We start from the raw sequence: 18,644 nt of genomic DNA, 5'->3' as shown, positions 1-18,644 counted from the left end.
GTTTTAAATTGTTTACGGAAGAGAATATTGAAGGACCCCTTTGTAGTTCTAGGTGCGCTGTCACCGCGCCTGATTAGAAATAAATATAAAAGGGTACTTTGGGTAAATCAGTGCAAGGCCAAATCATTTGTCTAACAAAGGATTGCTCAGATAATCAGTTTGCAATAACTATAGGTGAAAAAATATGATTTAAAAAAAATGTAGTCTTAATATAGGGCAGGCTTCGGCAAAGACAGAAAGGTCCGACAAACTAACGTCAGGCAGTTAACGTTTACCGCTAATCATCTCTGAAGCTCGCTAATTCAACTGAGTCGAGTAAGATATACATTCGTTATTATTATTGAATGAATGTTAAGTCATAAGTCTTTCAGAGCAGCTGAACGACGAACAGAAGATGAGTTTGGAGGCGAAGCGATGCGGAGTGCAGTTCACTCCTCCGTCCATAGTTGTAATGTATCAACACACGGAGACCAAGCAGCTGCGCAAGAGAATAATACCTGTGCGGAACTTCTCTAAACATTCAGGTAAGGACAGTTATTTTGGGACTCTGCAGGACCTGGACCAACCCCCAGGCAAGATATGATATACTATTATATTATTATATGATATAATAGTTTGCTATATGGGTATCGTTCCCATGATGTGTATTCTAAATAAACGTGTTTTATCAAATAACCCCCACCAACTGGGAAGAACGACCTCCAGTTTAAAAGTTTTATAGGGCCCTCCATCCTTGGCTTGGGAAAACAATGATCTGTCCATGTATAGTACAACTATGTTAAGAGTACATGCTATAAGAAAGTGTGACGAACAGGTAGTCAATAGGGGCCCCTCTGGGACCTTCAGACATTGGCTTGGTCGTTGATGTCCTCTCTCTCCTCTCTTCCAGACTACAGCGTGGCTGCTGAAAAGCTAAAGAACCACCCCCGGCATAGGGACTACCTGGTGGGTGTGTCCCAGAGCCAGCTGGAAAAGCTCCATATCATCCTGAGAGATCACCTGCAGGGCTTCAGCCTGGAGCACAGCCTAGCCTCCTTCCATCTGGACCCAGAACAAGACCTCAACAAGCTGGACGACGAGGATCTGGCTCGCAAGAAGGGCCAAATGGACAACCTGTTTGAGAAGAACCGCAGGCGCAAAGACGACCCGGACTTTGTTTACGACGTGGAAAAGGACTTCACAAAGACCACCCAGGAGGAATGCAGCTGGGATGAAATGTCCGATGACGGGTTTTGAAACTCTGGGAGGGAGAAAACAGGAACATCTGACAATCTGACACAACTGAAGTGGATTACTGTCCTTCTGAACTCTACACAGCAGTGGATGTCTGGAATCTCTTTTCAGGAAATATTTTCTTGAACCGTTAAAAAGTGGAGTTGGAAATTCTGGAGAACTGATCAAGATCTGTTTTTGTCAATATCAGTGAACATTTTCTCAGGATCCACAAACTGCCGGTACTTTGTGTGCACTGGGGGAAAATATCTGATGTCAATATACAGCTATTACCTAGGCTCTGTAAACAAAGGGTATGTTTACAAGAGGGGCCCACCGTAGCTGGCAACATGCCTGTTTACAGAGCCTAGGCTGTGTATTAAATTGTTTCTCCTCTTAAGAGATATTCACTGATTTTGACAACAAGCATTCTCCAGAATCACAGACACCACCTTTAAGTTTATACAATTAGTTGCCAGTTTACTGCTAGACTGTTATATCAGACCTCATTTGTTCTAACTAGTTGTACCTAATAAACAGGCAGCTGAGTTTACGTTATGTGTTTTAACGTGGAGTAAGCAGCAGCTACAGAAACACATCACAGTATTCGGTTCACATTTGATGACAACTGCTGTAAAAATACAGTAAGTAATGGTTTGCCATTAACTGGAAGCTCTAGTCACACTGTATTTTACTGGGAGCTGAACATTTGTGATACATTACATATTCTACTTTAAAACTGCAAAGAATGAAATGAAGCATGAATAATAGTGAATATTTATTTGTTATAAAATACAGAATTTTACAAAATACTTTGGCTCTTTTATTTGTGGCTTACACCTAAATGAGTGATATTCACAGTCGAACATGAACGAAGAAGCTAAAATCCCATTAAATAAAATGTAAGTGTACACCGATAAGTAAGCAATACAAACAAATATATCTTTGGAAAAAAAACCTGTGTCCACAAAATATTGTTAACAAAACATATTTCCTTATGGTTTGAAGTGATGCACTATGGCAAGTTTTAAATGAGAATCTTTATCATAAAACCAAGCCTGCAGTATCAAACCTCAATAGGGGGAAATGTCGTTCAAAGTGCTTAAATACCTCATTCGGCTGCAAGAGACACTGACTGACTGACCGACCATTAGTACCACAATACATTCAAAATTGTCGCAGCTTTTTGAATAAAGAATGAATTTACATGTATTTGCCTGTTTGGTTTAAGCTAATCAATACATAATTTTTATTTTACATTGGTATCAATTGCAGTCATTTACGCAGTGCTGATTTATTCCCCAACGAGGTAGGTAACTGAAAGTCAGACACATTACTCCTTTGACCATCACAGGTTGGCAAAAAGTCAGGTAATAATTAAAATGGTAAATTCTCAGCAGGCTTTTAAATTTGTTTAAAAAATATATCTTTATAAAATTGACAATTCAAGTATGCTAAAGCCACAATCCAGGATTTCTGTGTGCGTTAATAAACAGTATGTATATATATACTATATATTCTGATTGGTAATAATTTCTTTAATTTGTACTCCACAGCTTGACTAATTTGCGCAGAGTATACAAATAAAAAAACAGGTGAATCAATTGTTTCAAAGCTGGTGGATAAAGCGAGGATGTCTTAAATCCAATGCTGCAGACCATGTTACATCTATAGACGGGGTCTGATGTGCCACAGGTGTAGCTTTACTCCACATCTGGATTAGGTCTTTAATAAGCCATATATATACACGGAGTATATATATATATATTTATATCACTAACCCTAATAAACTACATCAATAATACATACATTAGCTTAGTACTTCTGAAGATAACAAAACTTATTTCTTCTTCCTGTCTTGGGTGCACCTTGGACAAAACCTGAGAGATTTTGAAAGAGGGAACAGATGTTCAGGCTCGGAGGAAAATCACAAAATAACTGATAATCCAATAAATCTTAACATCCTCTGAACTTTGTCAAAGGTCTCACCATTTTCCTTTGGGTTTTGTTGCGAGGTCAACACAAGCAAAGTGAAACCACTCGATTGGACACTGGAAGATAAAAAAAACAAGATATTAAGAATCCTAGATAGACCATCAAGTCATGATAGAAGAGGAGCGATGTGTGAAATGAAAACCTACATCTGGGTTATCGCATCCGATCATCTCTCCGTACGACACCTGGTGGCAAAGACAGTAGGTGGGCTCATTGGGATCGACTGGCATGTCCAAAACGTCTGACGGTTGCATAGGTAGGAGAGCGTCGCTCAAGTCTGGGCTAGAAGGCCGAAAGAAAACATATGATTAGAATTAAACACGATTAACAGGTTATTTGAATTAATACTAGTATGCTGGTTTTGGAAGCTGACATCTACCGAAGCTATGGCACCAGCCCAAAGATACCTTTTAATCTTTTTCTTTTTGGGAGATTCTTCATCAGAACCTTTCCTTCCTCTTCCTCTGGATCCACGCTTCTCTCTCAGCCCCCGGGCCTCTGTCTCTGTGGTAAAGTATTAACATTTATCCATGTGTCTTGCTATGTCTCACCATGGAAGCCTTTCAGTCACTCCACTTACTTTTCACCCCTCTTGCCTCCGTACTTTCGGGGCCGCTCCCCTCCAGTTTCTCCTTCAGCTCATTCTCAAACCGTGCCAGATCTGCATCCAGTCTGCGGATATGTTTGTCCACCTTCAGTCAAAAGGAGTTTGTGTAGATTAAAACCTGAACATGTCGTGCATGACTTAATTTGCAATTTAAAAAAAAAAAGCATATAGTAGAGGACAGACTGACTTCAAACACTCACTTCCCACATGTTGACTGTATTTTCATTTTATAATGATATATCAAAATCGGATAAGAGTGACAGGAAACCCAAAGAAATGACAAGTGACCAGGGACTGACCATCTCGTACGTCTGCATTGCAAGCTGCACTTTGTCATCACTGAACTCCTTGCACTTGCTGTAAGCATTTTGGATCTTCTGCAGGTGTTCTACTCTCTGTTCTGAGGCCAGGTTCTTCACAGTGGCAATGTACTCCTCAGCCAGCTTGTCAATCTCGCCTTTCTTTTCTGCACAAAAAAACATGACTATTACAGTGCTGGACCACAAACAGGTGTGCGCAGTCTGAAGTTATTGTAGCAACCACATATAATTATTCGTACAGCTTTAAATCCACAAAGCATTTTGTAATGATGAGGATAGCATTCTGATGATCACCTTCAGTCCTATTGTCCAGGTCCCGCATCAAGGTAAAGTTTCTCTGTAGCTCACATGGTAAGTTTTCAATACCTGAAAGGGAGATTAACATGAGGATAAAAAGGACATTTCACCCTAAACTGTAATCTAGTCTGTACTGTGCTGGATTTCTTTTAAATGTTAAATCCTAGTATTATTTCAGATAGTTTTACAAAAATGAGGAAAAATGAAATGTGGGTGTCAAATTCACCCTATCAAAGCGGATCAAATAAATGATATGCAGAAAATGTATTATGGTTTAAGTGATGCAATGCATGCTCTATTATTTCATCTTGGAACATAACATTAATTAAATTCACACTGTCAAGCAGGAACACCCCCACATGAGCTACTAACACCATTTGATTTATCAATTTTCAAAAATAAAGTTACAGTGTGGATGCATTATTCGGCAGAGGTGGATTTATTGGAGCATAGCATTGCAACAACACCGGTTTAAAAAAAAAAATAGAGCGCGCGTGCTTCATGTTGTATATCGTGACGCACTTCACACACCCCGCCCGCCCCGTTACGGGAAACGCGGCTACCAACAGGTTTAAAAGCGCGGTGTTTGTATCATAACACAGACGCAAATTCTGACCAAACTGGATACAATTCTTATGGTTAACAATAACAAGTAGAAGAATAATGCATTAAAACTTAGAAAACCATTGCTAGCTGCCAACAGTTTTAAGATAGAATACTAACCGCTCACTAACGACACACCATTAACTCTGTAAACAGTGACATTTGTCCTGCTAATGTTGACATTGGCCTCTGATTGAGTTTAAAACCACACACGGAGAGTTTAATAACTTTATTCCACTGAACAGTAGCGTATATCGCCATGCTAATCAGTTAGCTAGCGAGCTAGTGACCCAACAGCTAGTTGCTAACGCACCGCAATGGTACCTGCCAGTAGCGCGCCAAGCAAGAAAAAGGTCCTCGATTGAGTAAAATTAAGGCTCAAACAGACGTAATATGCTCTTAACATTAATACCAGCACAGTGTGTCCCTGGATACTCACTGTCAAGGTAATGCTCCAGGTATATAGCCGTCGCCATGTCGTTTTTTTTTAGCGCTGTGGCTAGCTAGCTCTGTAGCTCTTCTCTAATTGTTGGCCAGAGGGCTTGTTTTATGACCCCGGGTTTCCCGTCGGTCAGCTTGCCAGATATTCGGGTCTGCCTACAGTCAGTCTTCTCCGGGCGGCGCTGAAACTATACAGTCTATTATGTGCTGAAACGACGCCAGCGTTTTCTGTTATTCTGACAGTTTCTTCCTGCACACATGCACTGAGCCCCGACAGGATACAACTTTTTCTGCTTGTGTGAACTTGTGACCCGCATGCGCAGCGGAGGGCGGCGGTGTGATCTCAAACTGCACAAAACTAGTAAAACCTTCTTCGTACCAACCAATTTACCTCTGTTATAAAACGTTGGCCAACCTCAACTGCTGCAGTTCTTACTACAATTAATATAACTTATTATTATTTATATTATACATATTTCACCCCGGTTGAGATAACCCAGCAGGCCAAATTAGCTGTAAGACCATGAGATGGCTGAGGAGCTGCATCAGGTCCAGTCCATTCCTCAGTAGTATTTCCCCCATAGATAGTGATTTCCCCAAGGACTCTCTCCCCACCACACGTTAACGCGAAGGAGACACAAACGAGCGCGCCGTCGTTGCTGTCAGCTGAGAGGCGACGTCATACAAAACAAACACCTCCCTCTTCAAAGATCGTGAACGAGAGTGACGATCACGATGCTCCCTGGGCGGGGCTGAAACGAACATGAGCAGCGGATGTCCTCGCCTCACTGATTGGTCGCCGCTTTTTGACTTCGAGGAGAGCATCACCTCTTTTTTTGTGCATCTCTCTTCCGGGTTTTCTGTACCCTCACAAAATACTTCATCTTTCCTTGAAAACACACAAATAAAGAAGTAAGTAACTTAATTACACAGCGGGTCTATTAACTCATATGCCCGTTATCCTCGGTTAAAAGGAGCAGGTTCAATGTTTTAGATAACTATGAACACTGTACTAGCCTGTAGGTTAGCGACTTTAGCTAACGGTTACGTTTGTTGTCAGAGAATAAACAGAGCTAGACTTATTAATTGATCATGTTTTGTCGGGTGTTTGTGCTTATCTACACGTCATTGATATTCAACACTCAGTTACACATTTCATTAACAGGAAATGTTGTTGACCTATTTACAACATATTCTGGCCTGTTGTTACTTTTAATCCATTATTATCTCCTAAGTAGCCATGCAGCGGCAGCTCAAGTGCAGGGAGAACCACAATAATGGACTATCTAACCTTAGCTTCTACTAAAGCTGTCATCAATAACTGTCAACCATATGGGCACAAATCTTTCTCCCAACGAGCGCACGTGACGATTCAAAGTCAGACCTCGTGACTGTCATCGTGGTGGCCTAAATCGATTAACTGATCAGTCGTCAAAGGAGATCAATGTGTTCACTTTTTCATTTTGTTTTCAAAACTTTTCAATTTGGTTGTGAACATAAGTAATCGTGGCCTTTTTAGTGCTTACTGTCACGAGGTGTGTTTAAATGCCACACCCAGGCATCCCTATACTCTTTAACACACACTGTCTCATCTGATGTGTCTATATTATTGTTCTAATACATTTCAGGTGTTGCCTCTAGAATGGCTATGGTAAAGAGTGGCTGGCTCCATCGACAGAGTGAGTATCCAGTCCACACACAGTCACAACAGTTTGAACAGAATCCAGATAGTTGAGAGATGCTGTGACGCTCCTGTGTAAACGTATACTCTGTTTGGATTGACCCTTTTTGTTCGTCACACAGGCACCATACTGCGCCGGTGGAAAAGAAACTGGTTTGACTTGTGGGCGGACGGACGACTCGTGTTCTATAACGATCAGCAACGGCGTGACATGGAGGATGACATCCACATGAGGGTCGACTGCATCAACATCCGCAACTCTGCAGCCTGTCAAGGTGCCAACACTGCTCACTGGTCACGGTATGGCATGATGACGTCATTGGCTCTGTTGTCCCTGTTTTTCACTCTGCCTGTGTCCGTGCTGTGTTGCCCACTCAGAGCTGAACCCACCGGAGGGGAAGACGCGTGACGCCTTGCTGCAGATCGTGTGCAGAGATGGACGGGTCATCAGCCTGTGTGCAGACAGTGCAGACGATGCTCTGTAAGACAAGTCATTCAATCATTTTGATGAATCATTTTTGGATCATTTTGAGGTTTATACCTTCAGAATAGAAGGTATTTTATATCCAAATCGACAAGTTTTCCCCCTTTTGTGTTGCAGGGCATGGAGCATGGCACTTCAGGATGCCAGAATTAATGCGGTGAGCTTCTGCTGCAGGTTACATGACTGGGCTTTTTACCCATAAGAATAGGACGTTGTTGGCAAATCTTCATCTCTGTGTGACTTTCAATGAAAATTCAACTCCTGGAAAATATTTTTCCTTTTGATCTTGGACAGGATTTGAACTTTACGTTTTCTCATGTCATACCTCAGTGATGCTAAACACACTGCAGTAAAATAACTGTCTTTATAAGGCTTTGTTCAAAGTCCTCTACTGTTCCTCATTCTCAGCTTTCACGCGAGGTGACCTCATTTCTGTTGTTTTTTTTTATTTTTAGATGGTTGCTACTCCTCAGATCGGCTATGCACAGGAAGTGATGGCATCTGCTCCTCCCCCCTACTCGGAATATGCCCCCCCACCTCAGGTAAAAGCTGTAAACACAATACATTTGACTAATAGCACACACTCGTTTTCCTTCACTCAATAAATTGATCAAACACTGTTACTAATGTTATACAGAGGCAAATAGTGAATTATTGTAAAATGTCAGTGTTTAAATCTAAAACAACAGATACGCATAGTTAAATGCATCTCATTTCTGATTAGGCTATGTACAATATGATTGGACTGTATTTGCACTGTATCACATTAAGTTGCTGTGTATGTTCTACTACACACTCGGGCTTTGTTAGACATGATCAGATTTGGCTATCGGAAAGGTAGAACCAACAAATAAAGCCAGTGTTTGTGAAACTGACGCTGGATCAAATGGTTCTTTATTCATGTGAAAAGCTCCCTGTTCCCCTTTTTTCATATCCCTGCTGTCTGTCATCTTTCAGCAGGTGTACGCCCCAGGCCCGTATGGAGAATATGTTGTACCTCCACCACAAGCTACACAGATCATGTACTCTGCTGATGGGCAGCCCTACGCCGTGGCTTATCCCTACCAGTATCAAGGTAAACACTGCGCACTTCTCAACCATCCCAACTCAATGTAAAAATTGCACTCGGGTGATGTGAAGGAGGTCAATATGCATTGGTAATATTTAGCAAGCAGCTAGCATTTGCTACTTAGCACTAAATACAAAGCGAAGTCATTAGTTTTGCAGGTGTTTTAGTTAAAGACCAGAGTGATATGTTGACCTTATGATGGCGCTATGTGTAAAAGTGAAAGTGAAATCACAACATTACAACACGTGATCCTGGTGGGAAAAAGAATGCCTCAACCTAATGTAATGGCAGTCGATCCTAAATACTGTATAAAAGAAGTTATGACGCTCAAACTTTACTTTCTGAATAGAAAAAGGATGTCAATTTCCTCATCACAAAACACTGTCTGCAGGTGGGTATGCTGCTCCTGGAGTGAACCATGTTGTGATTCGGGAGCGGCAGCGAGAGGACGGCGGGGACGTGGCCCTGGGCATGCTGGCCGGGGCAGCCACTGGTCTGGCTCTGGGCTCTCTCTTCTCTGTCTTCTAGTGTCCTGGCACTAACGTTACTAATCCAGCAGCAGAGAGTGTCCCCCAAGTACCTGCAGCGTTTGGCTTCTTCACTGTGCCATCACATGAGCTGGAGTGAAACGTGTCTAGTATCTATTGGGCTATTTCTATCTATGAAGCATGATTGTGATGGGCAGTGAATTACTCCTTTGTGTCCTCAACAGTATATATCTATATTTATACATATATACACACACACAGTAAATACTGTTAGCACTTTCTCATCTGCCCTGTGTGGCAGCCCCCCCCCCTCCACTCCCTATCATTTGTGTTGTCTGAATATGAGTGTTAACCAAAAGAATACAATGAGTCACTTTTAAGTTATTTAAATGAGAGGAAACATTCTAGTTGTCTTATTTCCGGCCCTGAAGTTTGTTTCTGTTTCTTGGTGCACCTTTGTCCTTTTATATTTGCAGAATACCTTAAAAGCCATGAATTGGTGGTTTTTCTTTTTGTTTGTTTTTTTAAGGTTGTGTATTAACTTTGTGTAATGTTCCTTTACTCAGTTCCGTATGTATTACTTGTGAATATGCAGTGTTTTTTCAGCTCCTGAGGTGATTTGTGGTTGAGATGGAGAGTGCACACGCATACACACATAACGCAATAATCACCCACGATGTAGCATTTGAAAGGGTTCTCATTAGGTGGAATCTGGTTGTGACTTGTGGCGAATTTCCTAATTTCACCACAAATCAGCCTATGTCTGAGGCAACACCGGCATTCACACAATGTGCTTTGAGGGAAGAGGGACGGATGTGCATGCATTATTTATGATCTTGTTCATTGGCAGCTGTTGAATCATACTTTTCATTTCATTTGAAACATGTTAAAGGTGATATTTTGGATTCATTTCAGTTGAAACCAATCAGGTTAAATTCAGTTACATTTCACTTCACCTGGATTTTTATCCAGGTGAAGTCACTCCATATGACTTCTCTCCACTATTCATGTTAATTATGAGTGTTAATTATTTACTGCTTTCAGAAATACCGCTAACCTATATTAATGATGACACTAACCGAAGAGATGCAAATTATTTCATTTGAGCAAATTGTATGCTTGTGCAGGCAGCATAGCATTGATATCAGCTTTTATAGGCATTTGTTGTTCAAATATTTGAGTTTTCTCTTAATTAAAATGTGACCTAACCCTGGAATATTAAAAAGAAAAATATCGATAGAAGGTAAACTAAGAGATTTATTATGTATATGTATTTTAACAATGAAATATATTCACAAAGCTAATATGACTCCTCTTTATTATTCAAACCCTTTTGTTCACAGAACATGTCATGAAGTATACAACAAGAGTGCAAATAACCACCTTAAGTTTTACTTAAAAAATACCCGAAGAAACGCTTAAATAAAGACACATTGCACAGGATCTCTAAGTAGCTCTGAAAGTGTAGAAAACATTGAGAGAATATTGTACAAAATCATGTAACATAATAACAGAAACCCACAAGGCCCTTTAGAAACTCGTAGTTACAACTTAGTATATAGTGCAATAATAGTTGGCATGTTTACATATACATTCTCATTTCAAAAGTGATTATGGTAAAGGCAATTAAAAAACCCTTATATCTGACTGTTAGGAAGTATGTAGTGTTGAAAATGTGCATTCAGACACTACAACAAATACCTCAAACAGTGGTGGTGGTAAATTTGTCTTTAAAAAAAAATATATATATAAAGATATATTTCTTTTTAAGCAGGCAGAGGCAGCAACATAAAATGAAAATGTTAAAGAGAATATGTAGATGTAAACATGAGCCTCAGTGGATCAACAAATAAGTGATAAATAGTGCTGAAACAGTTAGTTGACAACTAATCATCGTTTCAGTCAATTTATCCAGTAAGAACAGCAAACAATACGGCAGCTTAACAATTAACTTAATATTTACTGATCAAACTGAGAACTCTGCTCCAGCTCCCTTACATTTCTGCCACCTTTTAGACCAATAGATAGAAGTCGAATAATCAAAAGCATAATCGATAGTGAACATAGTTGTAGTCCCCTGTTTATGAGCAAAGAGTGTACATTATTAGCCTTCTTTCTAGCCCTCTTGACCAAAGTCCTCAGTAAACTTGGTCAGCTTCTCCAAGTCCTCCTCGTTCACTGTGGGTTTGGTGCTGGTCAGTGACCTCAGCATGTCCGCCTGCACACAAACACCAGGAGAGGTCAGAACATGGGAGGCTGATCACTGCAGCCGTCTTGACTTTTAAATCAGTGAAAGGTCTTTTTCTTACCATGCATACGATGGGCTCCATAAGTTTCTCCCCAGGAACAGTCATCCACGTCATCGCGATGGCACCGGGATCACCGGGCGAACATGGAGTCAAGAGATCTTCCACCACCACGCCGGGATTGTTCCAGGATGACCCGCGGACCTGAATGTGTGTGTGTGTGTGTGTGCATGGACAGAAGTTAGGGAACAGAAACCTTAAATACAAGGTGGTTATACAATTGCACAGGGCAGTTCATGAGTTAAATGTTATCTTCCATAACATGTCTTCGTTCATATTAGTATGAATAAAAATGGTCCAAAATGTACATGTAGGGGTTTATTTGACTAAACCTTGTCTGTTTGTGTCTGTATAGTTTTCCTATACAACCATCTTTAAACAGCCATTATCTCCACATTCATTTTATTTTTCAATACTCTGCATCAAACAAGCACTTTCATCAACTAATCTGTCCATATTCTTAACACTACTCAGAAGGTTATTACATAAGCATTTGTTGTTAATTGTCTGATTTATGATACATGTTCTTCTTAAAAATCATGCCAGAAAATGCAATTTTAAGACCTGTCATTTTTTTTGATTTATTAAATGAAAAAAGGCTGTAAACATTTTGGACACTTATATGTTGTAAAATGAATAATAATTTTAACTCTGGCTTCATCCAACATCTACATTTTTCTCTTAAAGAGATGCAAATGTATACATAATAAGTTACATATTGCCAAATGTACATATTTCTTCAAATATGTCCGACACAAATACAAAAAAAAATTGTTTTAATGTAAGTAATAAATCGGCAAAGTTTCATGTCTATCAGTTAAATATGTAGTAACCCTATTCACCTACACTGTCTCGCCTTAATGCAATCTGTCTGGTGGTATACCAAGAATAGTTACCTTCTTAAAGTGAGTGGCTGACTGGACCTTCCTGACCGGCTGCATGAGGGCGTCCCTGACTATAACGCTTATGTCCGCCCCGGAGTAGCCCTCTGTCTTGTTGCCCAGGGTAACAAAGTCCTCCTCCGTCAGGTTGCTGGGGGTGGAGCCCAGGTGCAGTTTGAACATGAAGGAGCGGGCGTGCTGCTCGGGCAGAGGAATGTAGATCCGCTTTTCAAACCTGAGACAGACAAAGGATTCAATCGGTCGTTACGAAACATCTAAAACCCTGACTGTCGAGCACTTTCTTTTATCTTTTCCAGGTGCAGGACTTAGATGAACTGATGTTTGAATACAGAAAAGATAGTGATGTCATTGTGACTTGACAGGTTTGACTTTAGACTTCAATAAAAAGTTTGGGATCAATTCAACACAGTAGAAGGCAGCAGCCAAAATAGGGAACAAAAATAGGGATTTTTTTCCTTCGATCCCAGTTCCAACAGAGAAATCTTACCGATGAATGAATGAATATACAACATATTGTATTTTGCAAAAGGTATACTGCAGCAGTTACAACATGACAGTGTAACTTATAAATGATATAACTACAACTTAACATCTGATACATCAACAAATAATTAATGCCAGGAAATATAGAAATAAAACACAGAGCAGACTGGGCTTGTTGGGAGGTGTGGCGTAAAGAGACAGGCTCTTAAACGGAGCGTTTCAGACAGAGGCTGAAAAGAGGAGATTCAGCAATGGCACTGTGATAAATATAAAACGTTTTTTTGGACACAACCCCATGAAAACAGTTTCTAGGAGAGACCCAAAATACAACTTTGAACTAGGGCTGGGCGATTAATTGAATTTCGATTTCGGTTACAATTTTGGCTTCCCTCGATCATGAAAACAAGATAATCGTAATAAAACGGTTATTGTGCGGCACGCCGGGTCATGTGTAGTAGCCTAAATGCAGCGCACCCTTCTGTCTCCACCTGCGCTCCGCCCCGCCCCCGCCCGAACACTGTCGCTTTCAGCGATTCCAGTGCAATTGTTTATTCAGCATAAAGTTAAAACGCTCGTCCAAGATGTTACACCGAAACACAAAAGCCTTGTGCGATTAAAGCAGCGTTTCACTCGGTGAAACATGGTGTGAGTGAGACACTGTGATGGCGGTGGGTAACGGTGTCATTCACTGTGAGAACTTGCCGGTGTGAGCCGCCGCGCAGAAAAGCTCTGTGGCTTTACGGGTAAAATGATAGTCGGGGATTCCGGCACGTTAACGTTGTTGAGGGGAAAGGCTTCCGCTTTCTGATTGCATTTCTCGAGCCTGAATATATTGTGCCATGTCGGCAAACTATCTGCGCGACAAGAGCAAATATACAGTGAGACGCACCCCCTCCGTTAGTTTCAGTCTACAGACGAAAAGTTACAACCAGCACCTATGCATGGACTTCGTTTAAATAAAGCGTCTAATTTTTATGATCAGCGCTCTGATGCAAATTCTGAAGTCTGAACATTTCGGTGTCAGCTGTGGTGTAGTTTTTTTTACAGCAACTCAACGTGCACTGCAAAAAAAAGAAGGCAATAAGTCGATCTTTTTGTAGATTCATAGCCTACCTCCTCTTATAAGTCGAAGTACAAATCAATGAATGGTTCACAATCACATCCCTAGTAAAATATTAATTTTACTCTTAGATTCGAAGGTTTTACTGATTATTTATTTTGTGTGGCTTTTTAGTTGTAGGCTATGTTTGAGGAGCACAATTGGGAGTTTTGTTTATGTAATGTTGAAAGAATTGGCTGAATTTTCATTTTGGTGCATCCCTACAATGAATAATCGTCTTTAATAACCGTGATTACAATATCAATCAAAATAATCGTGATTATCATTTTTGCCATAATCGAGCAGCCCTACTTTGAACCTGAAAATGAGCATAACATGTGATGACGTGATAGAAAGCAAAATGAACGTTTCAATTTTATTGAGACAACATAAAATAACAAAGTCTGTCTTTTTCACTAGTGCCCAACCAACATCTTGTTTCAATATGGAGTATGCTATGAAAGATCTAGAAGTTAAATCAACCTTCTCCTGATGGCGGAGTCCAGAGACCATGGTATATTAGTAGCTCCCAGGACCAGGATTCCCTCATTGTCAGTTCCAACACCTGAGAGGAGAAGCACACGTCTTACACGTCATGAACAAAGAGCTGATGCTCAGTCATGTGATCAGGCTATTGTCTGGCTGCTCACCCTGCATCTGGACCAGGAACTCTGTCTTGATCCTGCGCGCCGCTTCGCTCTCGTTCTCGCTCCTGGAGCCGCAGAGGGAGTCGATCTCGTCGATGAAGATGATGGAGGGCTTGTGTTCTCGGGCCATAGTGAACAGGCTCTTCACCAACCTAGAGGGGGACACAGAGTGGACCGTCAGTTATCGCTATTCACCTTCCCACTTTAAAACAGCCTAGTGCCAAGAGTCCCGGGGCCTCACTTTTCACTTTCCCCCAACCACTTGGACACCAGGTCAGAGGAGGAGATGGAGAAGAAGGTGGAGTTGTTGGCTTCTGTGGCGACCGCCTTGGCCAGGTAGGATTTCCCCGTCCCCGGAGGACCGAACAGAAGAATCCCCCGCCACGGAGTTCGCTTTCCTACATAAACAGAGACACAGGGTTATCAAATACTATTCATTTATCAGCAGTGTGAAATAGAGATGGGAAAGATACGATCCAAAATCGGTATCGGGTGTCAAAATAGCCGTTATTCACTTCCAGGTGTCTTTTTCAACAAATGTTCTTGTTTCTGTAAAGTTGTTGCTGCTGAATTAACATGCAGTCCGGCTTGATGTGTCCTTTTTAATATTTAAAAATCAGCTATTGTTGTTTTTAACTTATTTGATAATTGAGTTTGTTGATAGTGGAGATATATTTTTTTTTAATCTACACACAGTTCTTGCATTTGTATTTCAAATATTCACAACCTTATGAGGGAGATGTCAAAGTGAAACAGCACCTTCTGAAACTCTGTTGTGATGCTTTTGAACTCATGTATAGAAACAGTTCAAATAAATAACTTTGGAATTTATTTTCAAACTTTAATAAGAACTAAATAATAGTAATCAAGAAAAAAAGAGCTCTGGTAACTGAATCAGTATCAGTATTGGCAGATAATCAGATATCCAAATCCATTGGAATCAGATCTGAACTATAAAAAAAAAAGTGGATCGGTGCATCTGTAGCGTGAAGCTGGCTACTGCTTTCAGAAGCCTACCTGTGAACAGGTGAGGGAATTTGATGGGCAGGATCACAGCTTCTTTTAAGGCTTCTTTGGCTCCCTCCAGTCCGGCTACGTCGTCCCACTTGATGTTTGGCTTCTCCATGACGATGGCACCTGGAAGAGAGAGAGAGATGGCTTCTTTAACAGATCATGTTCTGAGCTAGTCATGTTTTTACTGCTGAGTCTGGCAGTCGCTCAGCTCACCTGAGAGTTGACCCTCGAACTTCTTCTTCTCTTCATCGTCCTCGTCGCCGTTTTCACTCCTGATTATTAAATGACACGGTGATTTATCGACACTTTATTGAACAGTGAACCGCATTTTGAATTTTCATTAAAGGAGAGCCTACGGAATAATATCTTAGAAAGAGACTAGATATGAAACTGCAAACTCTTGGTGAGGTTCCTGAAGAAAGATTTTAAAAGTTCAGTGAAAACACTCATTGTACTAACACACATTCTAATCCACTCTGTTGACATGGCAATGAGCTATTGAAACTTTTTCTTCTCAATAATTACTACCAAATGAAATTGATTTTTTTTTTAAACCGATAGAACAAAGTCAGCACCACGATCACTGGGATATTGTGTGTCACTGAGTTCAAAACAATGCAAATAATGTATAAAGTCAAAAACAGGATAGTTCCAGACTGTATCCAGAAGTTGTTTCAGATTAGACAGAGCAAGTATGAACTAAGGGGAATGTGCATGTTTACCAAGATAAATATAAGAACAAATGTAAAACAAAGATGTATATCGGTACAAGGAGTAAACATGTGGAATGTCTTGGATGAAGAAATTAAAACGTGTGACACGGTACAAAGATTTAAAAAAATATTAAAAAAGAAGATGCTTAACAAATATAAAAGTGAGGCATGAATGGCACTGTGAATATGTATTGTGGATGTATTTTGTCTTGTGTCATAACTTTACATGTAATATGTTTAACATATACAGGAATTAATTATAGCAATAATATTTACAATAACTATCAAACAAATTATTAAAACAAATATATATATATATATATATATATATATATATATATATATATATATATATATATATATATATATATATATATATAATAATTAAATAAGATCCTGAGGGACCAACGAAAAATGAATAAATAAACATAATGTAAAAAGGGTAGGCGCAATAAGCTAAGGCTTCAGCCTACACCTTTTCGATCAATACTATTTATAAGAAATTAATATATAAATTACGATGACAACTTTGTGTTATTTTGTGTTTTTTATTATTTTATTTTTTTAACTTATGTAAGTAATGTTGTGAATATGTTTTGATCGAAATAAACTGAAACTGAACTGAACTGAACTGATCAGGCTCACTCACCCTTTATCACCGGACCCGGAGTCTTTGACAGGTTTGGCCGGAGGATTCTTCTCCTTCTTCTTTAGGTATTCCTTCAGCTGCTCGGCTCGGTCCATGTATTCGGCGCACTTGGCCCGGATGCTCTGCACCGATTTTTCGCCCTTGGCCTCATCTGCAACACAGCGGGGAGCTTAGATCGTGATGTCAAAACAGTTCAAATCACATAAGTCACCAATCAAAAGCTCCTTACACTTGATGACATGTAGGAAGTACTGCACCGCGTTCTGGTAGCATCTGAAAGCCTCTTCATAGTTCTTGGCTTTGTCATGCTCTGCAGCTTTGGTGGCTAGATCTATAGCTTTCTGAGGACAGACAACATGAAGATAAGGATTTAGGAAACCATCTTTTTACTGTGTGTTTATTAAATTGAAGTTTCTCATTAAAAACAACTCTTGGAGTACTAGGTTTGCAATGTATACAGTTAGCTAGTTTAGTCCAGGGGGGTCCCAATTTAAGGGTCACGCCGTCCAAAGGGTCACCATATTAATATGATGGATCACAAGATAATTCATAAGAGAGGAGAGAACGAGAAACTAGGTTCTACTTCTAAGACATGAAAAAATCAGTTTTTCATTCTTCTTAACTTATTTTTTCCTTTTATAAATATTGAATAAATTGACATATTTGGGCCTTAAGATATATTTAAAGGAACCACTGTGAGATGTTTGGGGGGACAGACACTACTCAATTTTTTTTTTCTAAAACAATGAATGCGCCATATTTTATAAGCTCATCATATATTTCTGGAATATCTACTGTAGCCTAGGTATCTATCTATGGCTGTCAAGTTATACTGTGGTTGAGTTAAAACGTACAATATGTCCCATGTATGTGGCATACAACAGAAATAAGCCAACCCGAATATATTTAAGAACAGTAGGCCTAAACAAATGTCCATGAAGTATTGCTGAGTGATTTAATAACCAATAATACATATTTTAGATATTGTTTATATAAAAACTAACTCTGACTCATCTTTATGTTTAGATTTAAAAAACGTTGACACGATAACTCAGTCATTTAAAATCATTTAAAGACAGAGGTTAAAAAGCCGAACAGTGTTCTTATGTAAGCAGGTAGCCTAACTATTGTTTGTCTCTCACCTGTAAATTACCTCCAGCCATCAGGTTGAAGACCTTTGTTCGCTTCAGATGAACCCGTAAAGTCTTCTTTTACTGTTTCTGCTTTTCTTTTTAGTTTGATTTAAGAACAACGTCAATCCCAAAACAACCTGAAGTCTTCTTGTCTCTTCTTCCGCATCAAAAAGTAACTCTGTGACTTCCGTGGTGGTCACGTGACAGTGTTGTTGTCATCTTTAACAGTTGTTGTGAAACCTTTTATATACTATCTATGTGTGAAACATGTATATTAACCAATGCACAAAATACAAGAGATACTATTACATTAAAATAAACTTGTGTATGACTGATTAATTGTGATATAATTATGAATAATAAATGTATTCAACTGCAATACAGATGAGCTCCAGGTATAGGACAGGTGTGCTTATCTGACAATACTGACCTCTGGTGGATAAGAGTTATTATGACTAAACCATATTGGCAATGCGGTATGTACAGTAATATCTGAATATT

General features: G+C 39.8%; 4 protein-coding genes across 5 annotated transcripts; 2 read left to right on the top strand and 2 right to left on the bottom strand.

Annotated features, from left to right (window-relative positions):
- Window positions 1-259: 259 nt before the first annotated feature.
- On the top strand, window positions 260-1,804 carry cep19 (centrosomal protein 19). Its single transcript, XM_080033041.1, has 2 exons — window positions 260-524; window positions 890-1,804. Exons 1-2 carry the CDS (start codon window positions 395-397, stop codon window positions 1,234-1,236), a joined length of 477 nt encoding a protein of 158 aa, XP_079889167.1. The 5' UTR covers window positions 260-394; the 3' UTR covers window positions 1,237-1,804.
- A 173-nt stretch (window positions 1,805-1,977) lies between these two features.
- On the bottom strand, window positions 1,978-5,938 carry ing5a (inhibitor of growth family, member 5a). Its single transcript, XM_080032674.1, has 8 exons — window positions 5,474-5,938; window positions 4,429-4,500; window positions 4,114-4,280; window positions 3,788-3,899; window positions 3,615-3,711; window positions 3,354-3,489; window positions 3,202-3,263; window positions 1,978-3,092 (listed from the first exon to the last, which is right to left on the bottom strand). The coding sequence occupies exons 1-8, from the start codon at window positions 5,508-5,510 to the stop codon at window positions 3,053-3,055; spliced, it is 723 nt and encodes a 240-aa protein (XP_079888800.1). The 5' UTR covers window positions 5,511-5,938; the 3' UTR covers window positions 1,978-3,052.
- Window positions 5,939-6,289: 351 nt separating this feature from the next.
- Window positions 6,290-10,030, top strand: plekhb2 (pleckstrin homology domain containing, family B (evectins) member 2). Of its 2 annotated transcripts, none has more exons than XM_080032944.1 (8): window positions 6,290-6,387; window positions 7,104-7,154; window positions 7,279-7,431; window positions 7,535-7,637; window positions 7,758-7,797; window positions 8,096-8,182; window positions 8,601-8,715; window positions 9,101-10,030. In XM_080032944.1, exons 2-8 carry the CDS (start codon window positions 7,118-7,120, stop codon window positions 9,235-9,237), a joined length of 672 nt encoding a protein of 223 aa, XP_079889070.1. In that variant the 5' UTR covers window positions 6,290-6,387; window positions 7,104-7,117; the 3' UTR covers window positions 9,238-10,030. The 2 variants fall into 2 exon arrangements, with proteins under 2 accessions (XP_079889070.1, XP_079889069.1); XM_080032943.1 differs by having other exon boundaries at window positions 6,295-6,387; window positions 8,598-8,715.
- A 144-nt stretch (window positions 10,031-10,174) lies between these two features.
- LOC307254524 (vacuolar protein sorting-associated protein 4B-like) lies at window positions 10,175-18,301 on the bottom strand. The gene is made up of 11 exons (XM_080032940.1): window positions 18,153-18,301; window positions 17,240-17,351; window positions 17,011-17,161; window positions 15,862-15,920; window positions 15,652-15,771; window positions 14,876-15,032; window positions 14,638-14,786; window positions 14,471-14,552; window positions 12,400-12,619; window positions 11,507-11,647; window positions 10,175-11,415 (listed from the first exon to the last, which is right to left on the bottom strand). Exons 1-11 carry the CDS (start codon window positions 18,171-18,173, stop codon window positions 11,314-11,316), a joined length of 1,314 nt encoding a protein of 437 aa, XP_079889066.1. The 5' UTR covers window positions 18,174-18,301; the 3' UTR covers window positions 10,175-11,313.
- Between the last annotated feature and the right edge of the window lie 343 nt (window positions 18,302-18,644).

The sequence above is a fragment of the Ammodytes marinus genome (assembly GCF_949987685.1).
Source record: "Ammodytes marinus genome assembly, chromosome: 8".
Classification (NCBI taxonomy): domain Eukaryota; kingdom Metazoa; phylum Chordata; class Actinopteri; order Uranoscopiformes; family Ammodytidae; genus Ammodytes; species Ammodytes marinus.
This window is presented reverse-complemented; position numbering and strand designations above follow the sequence as displayed.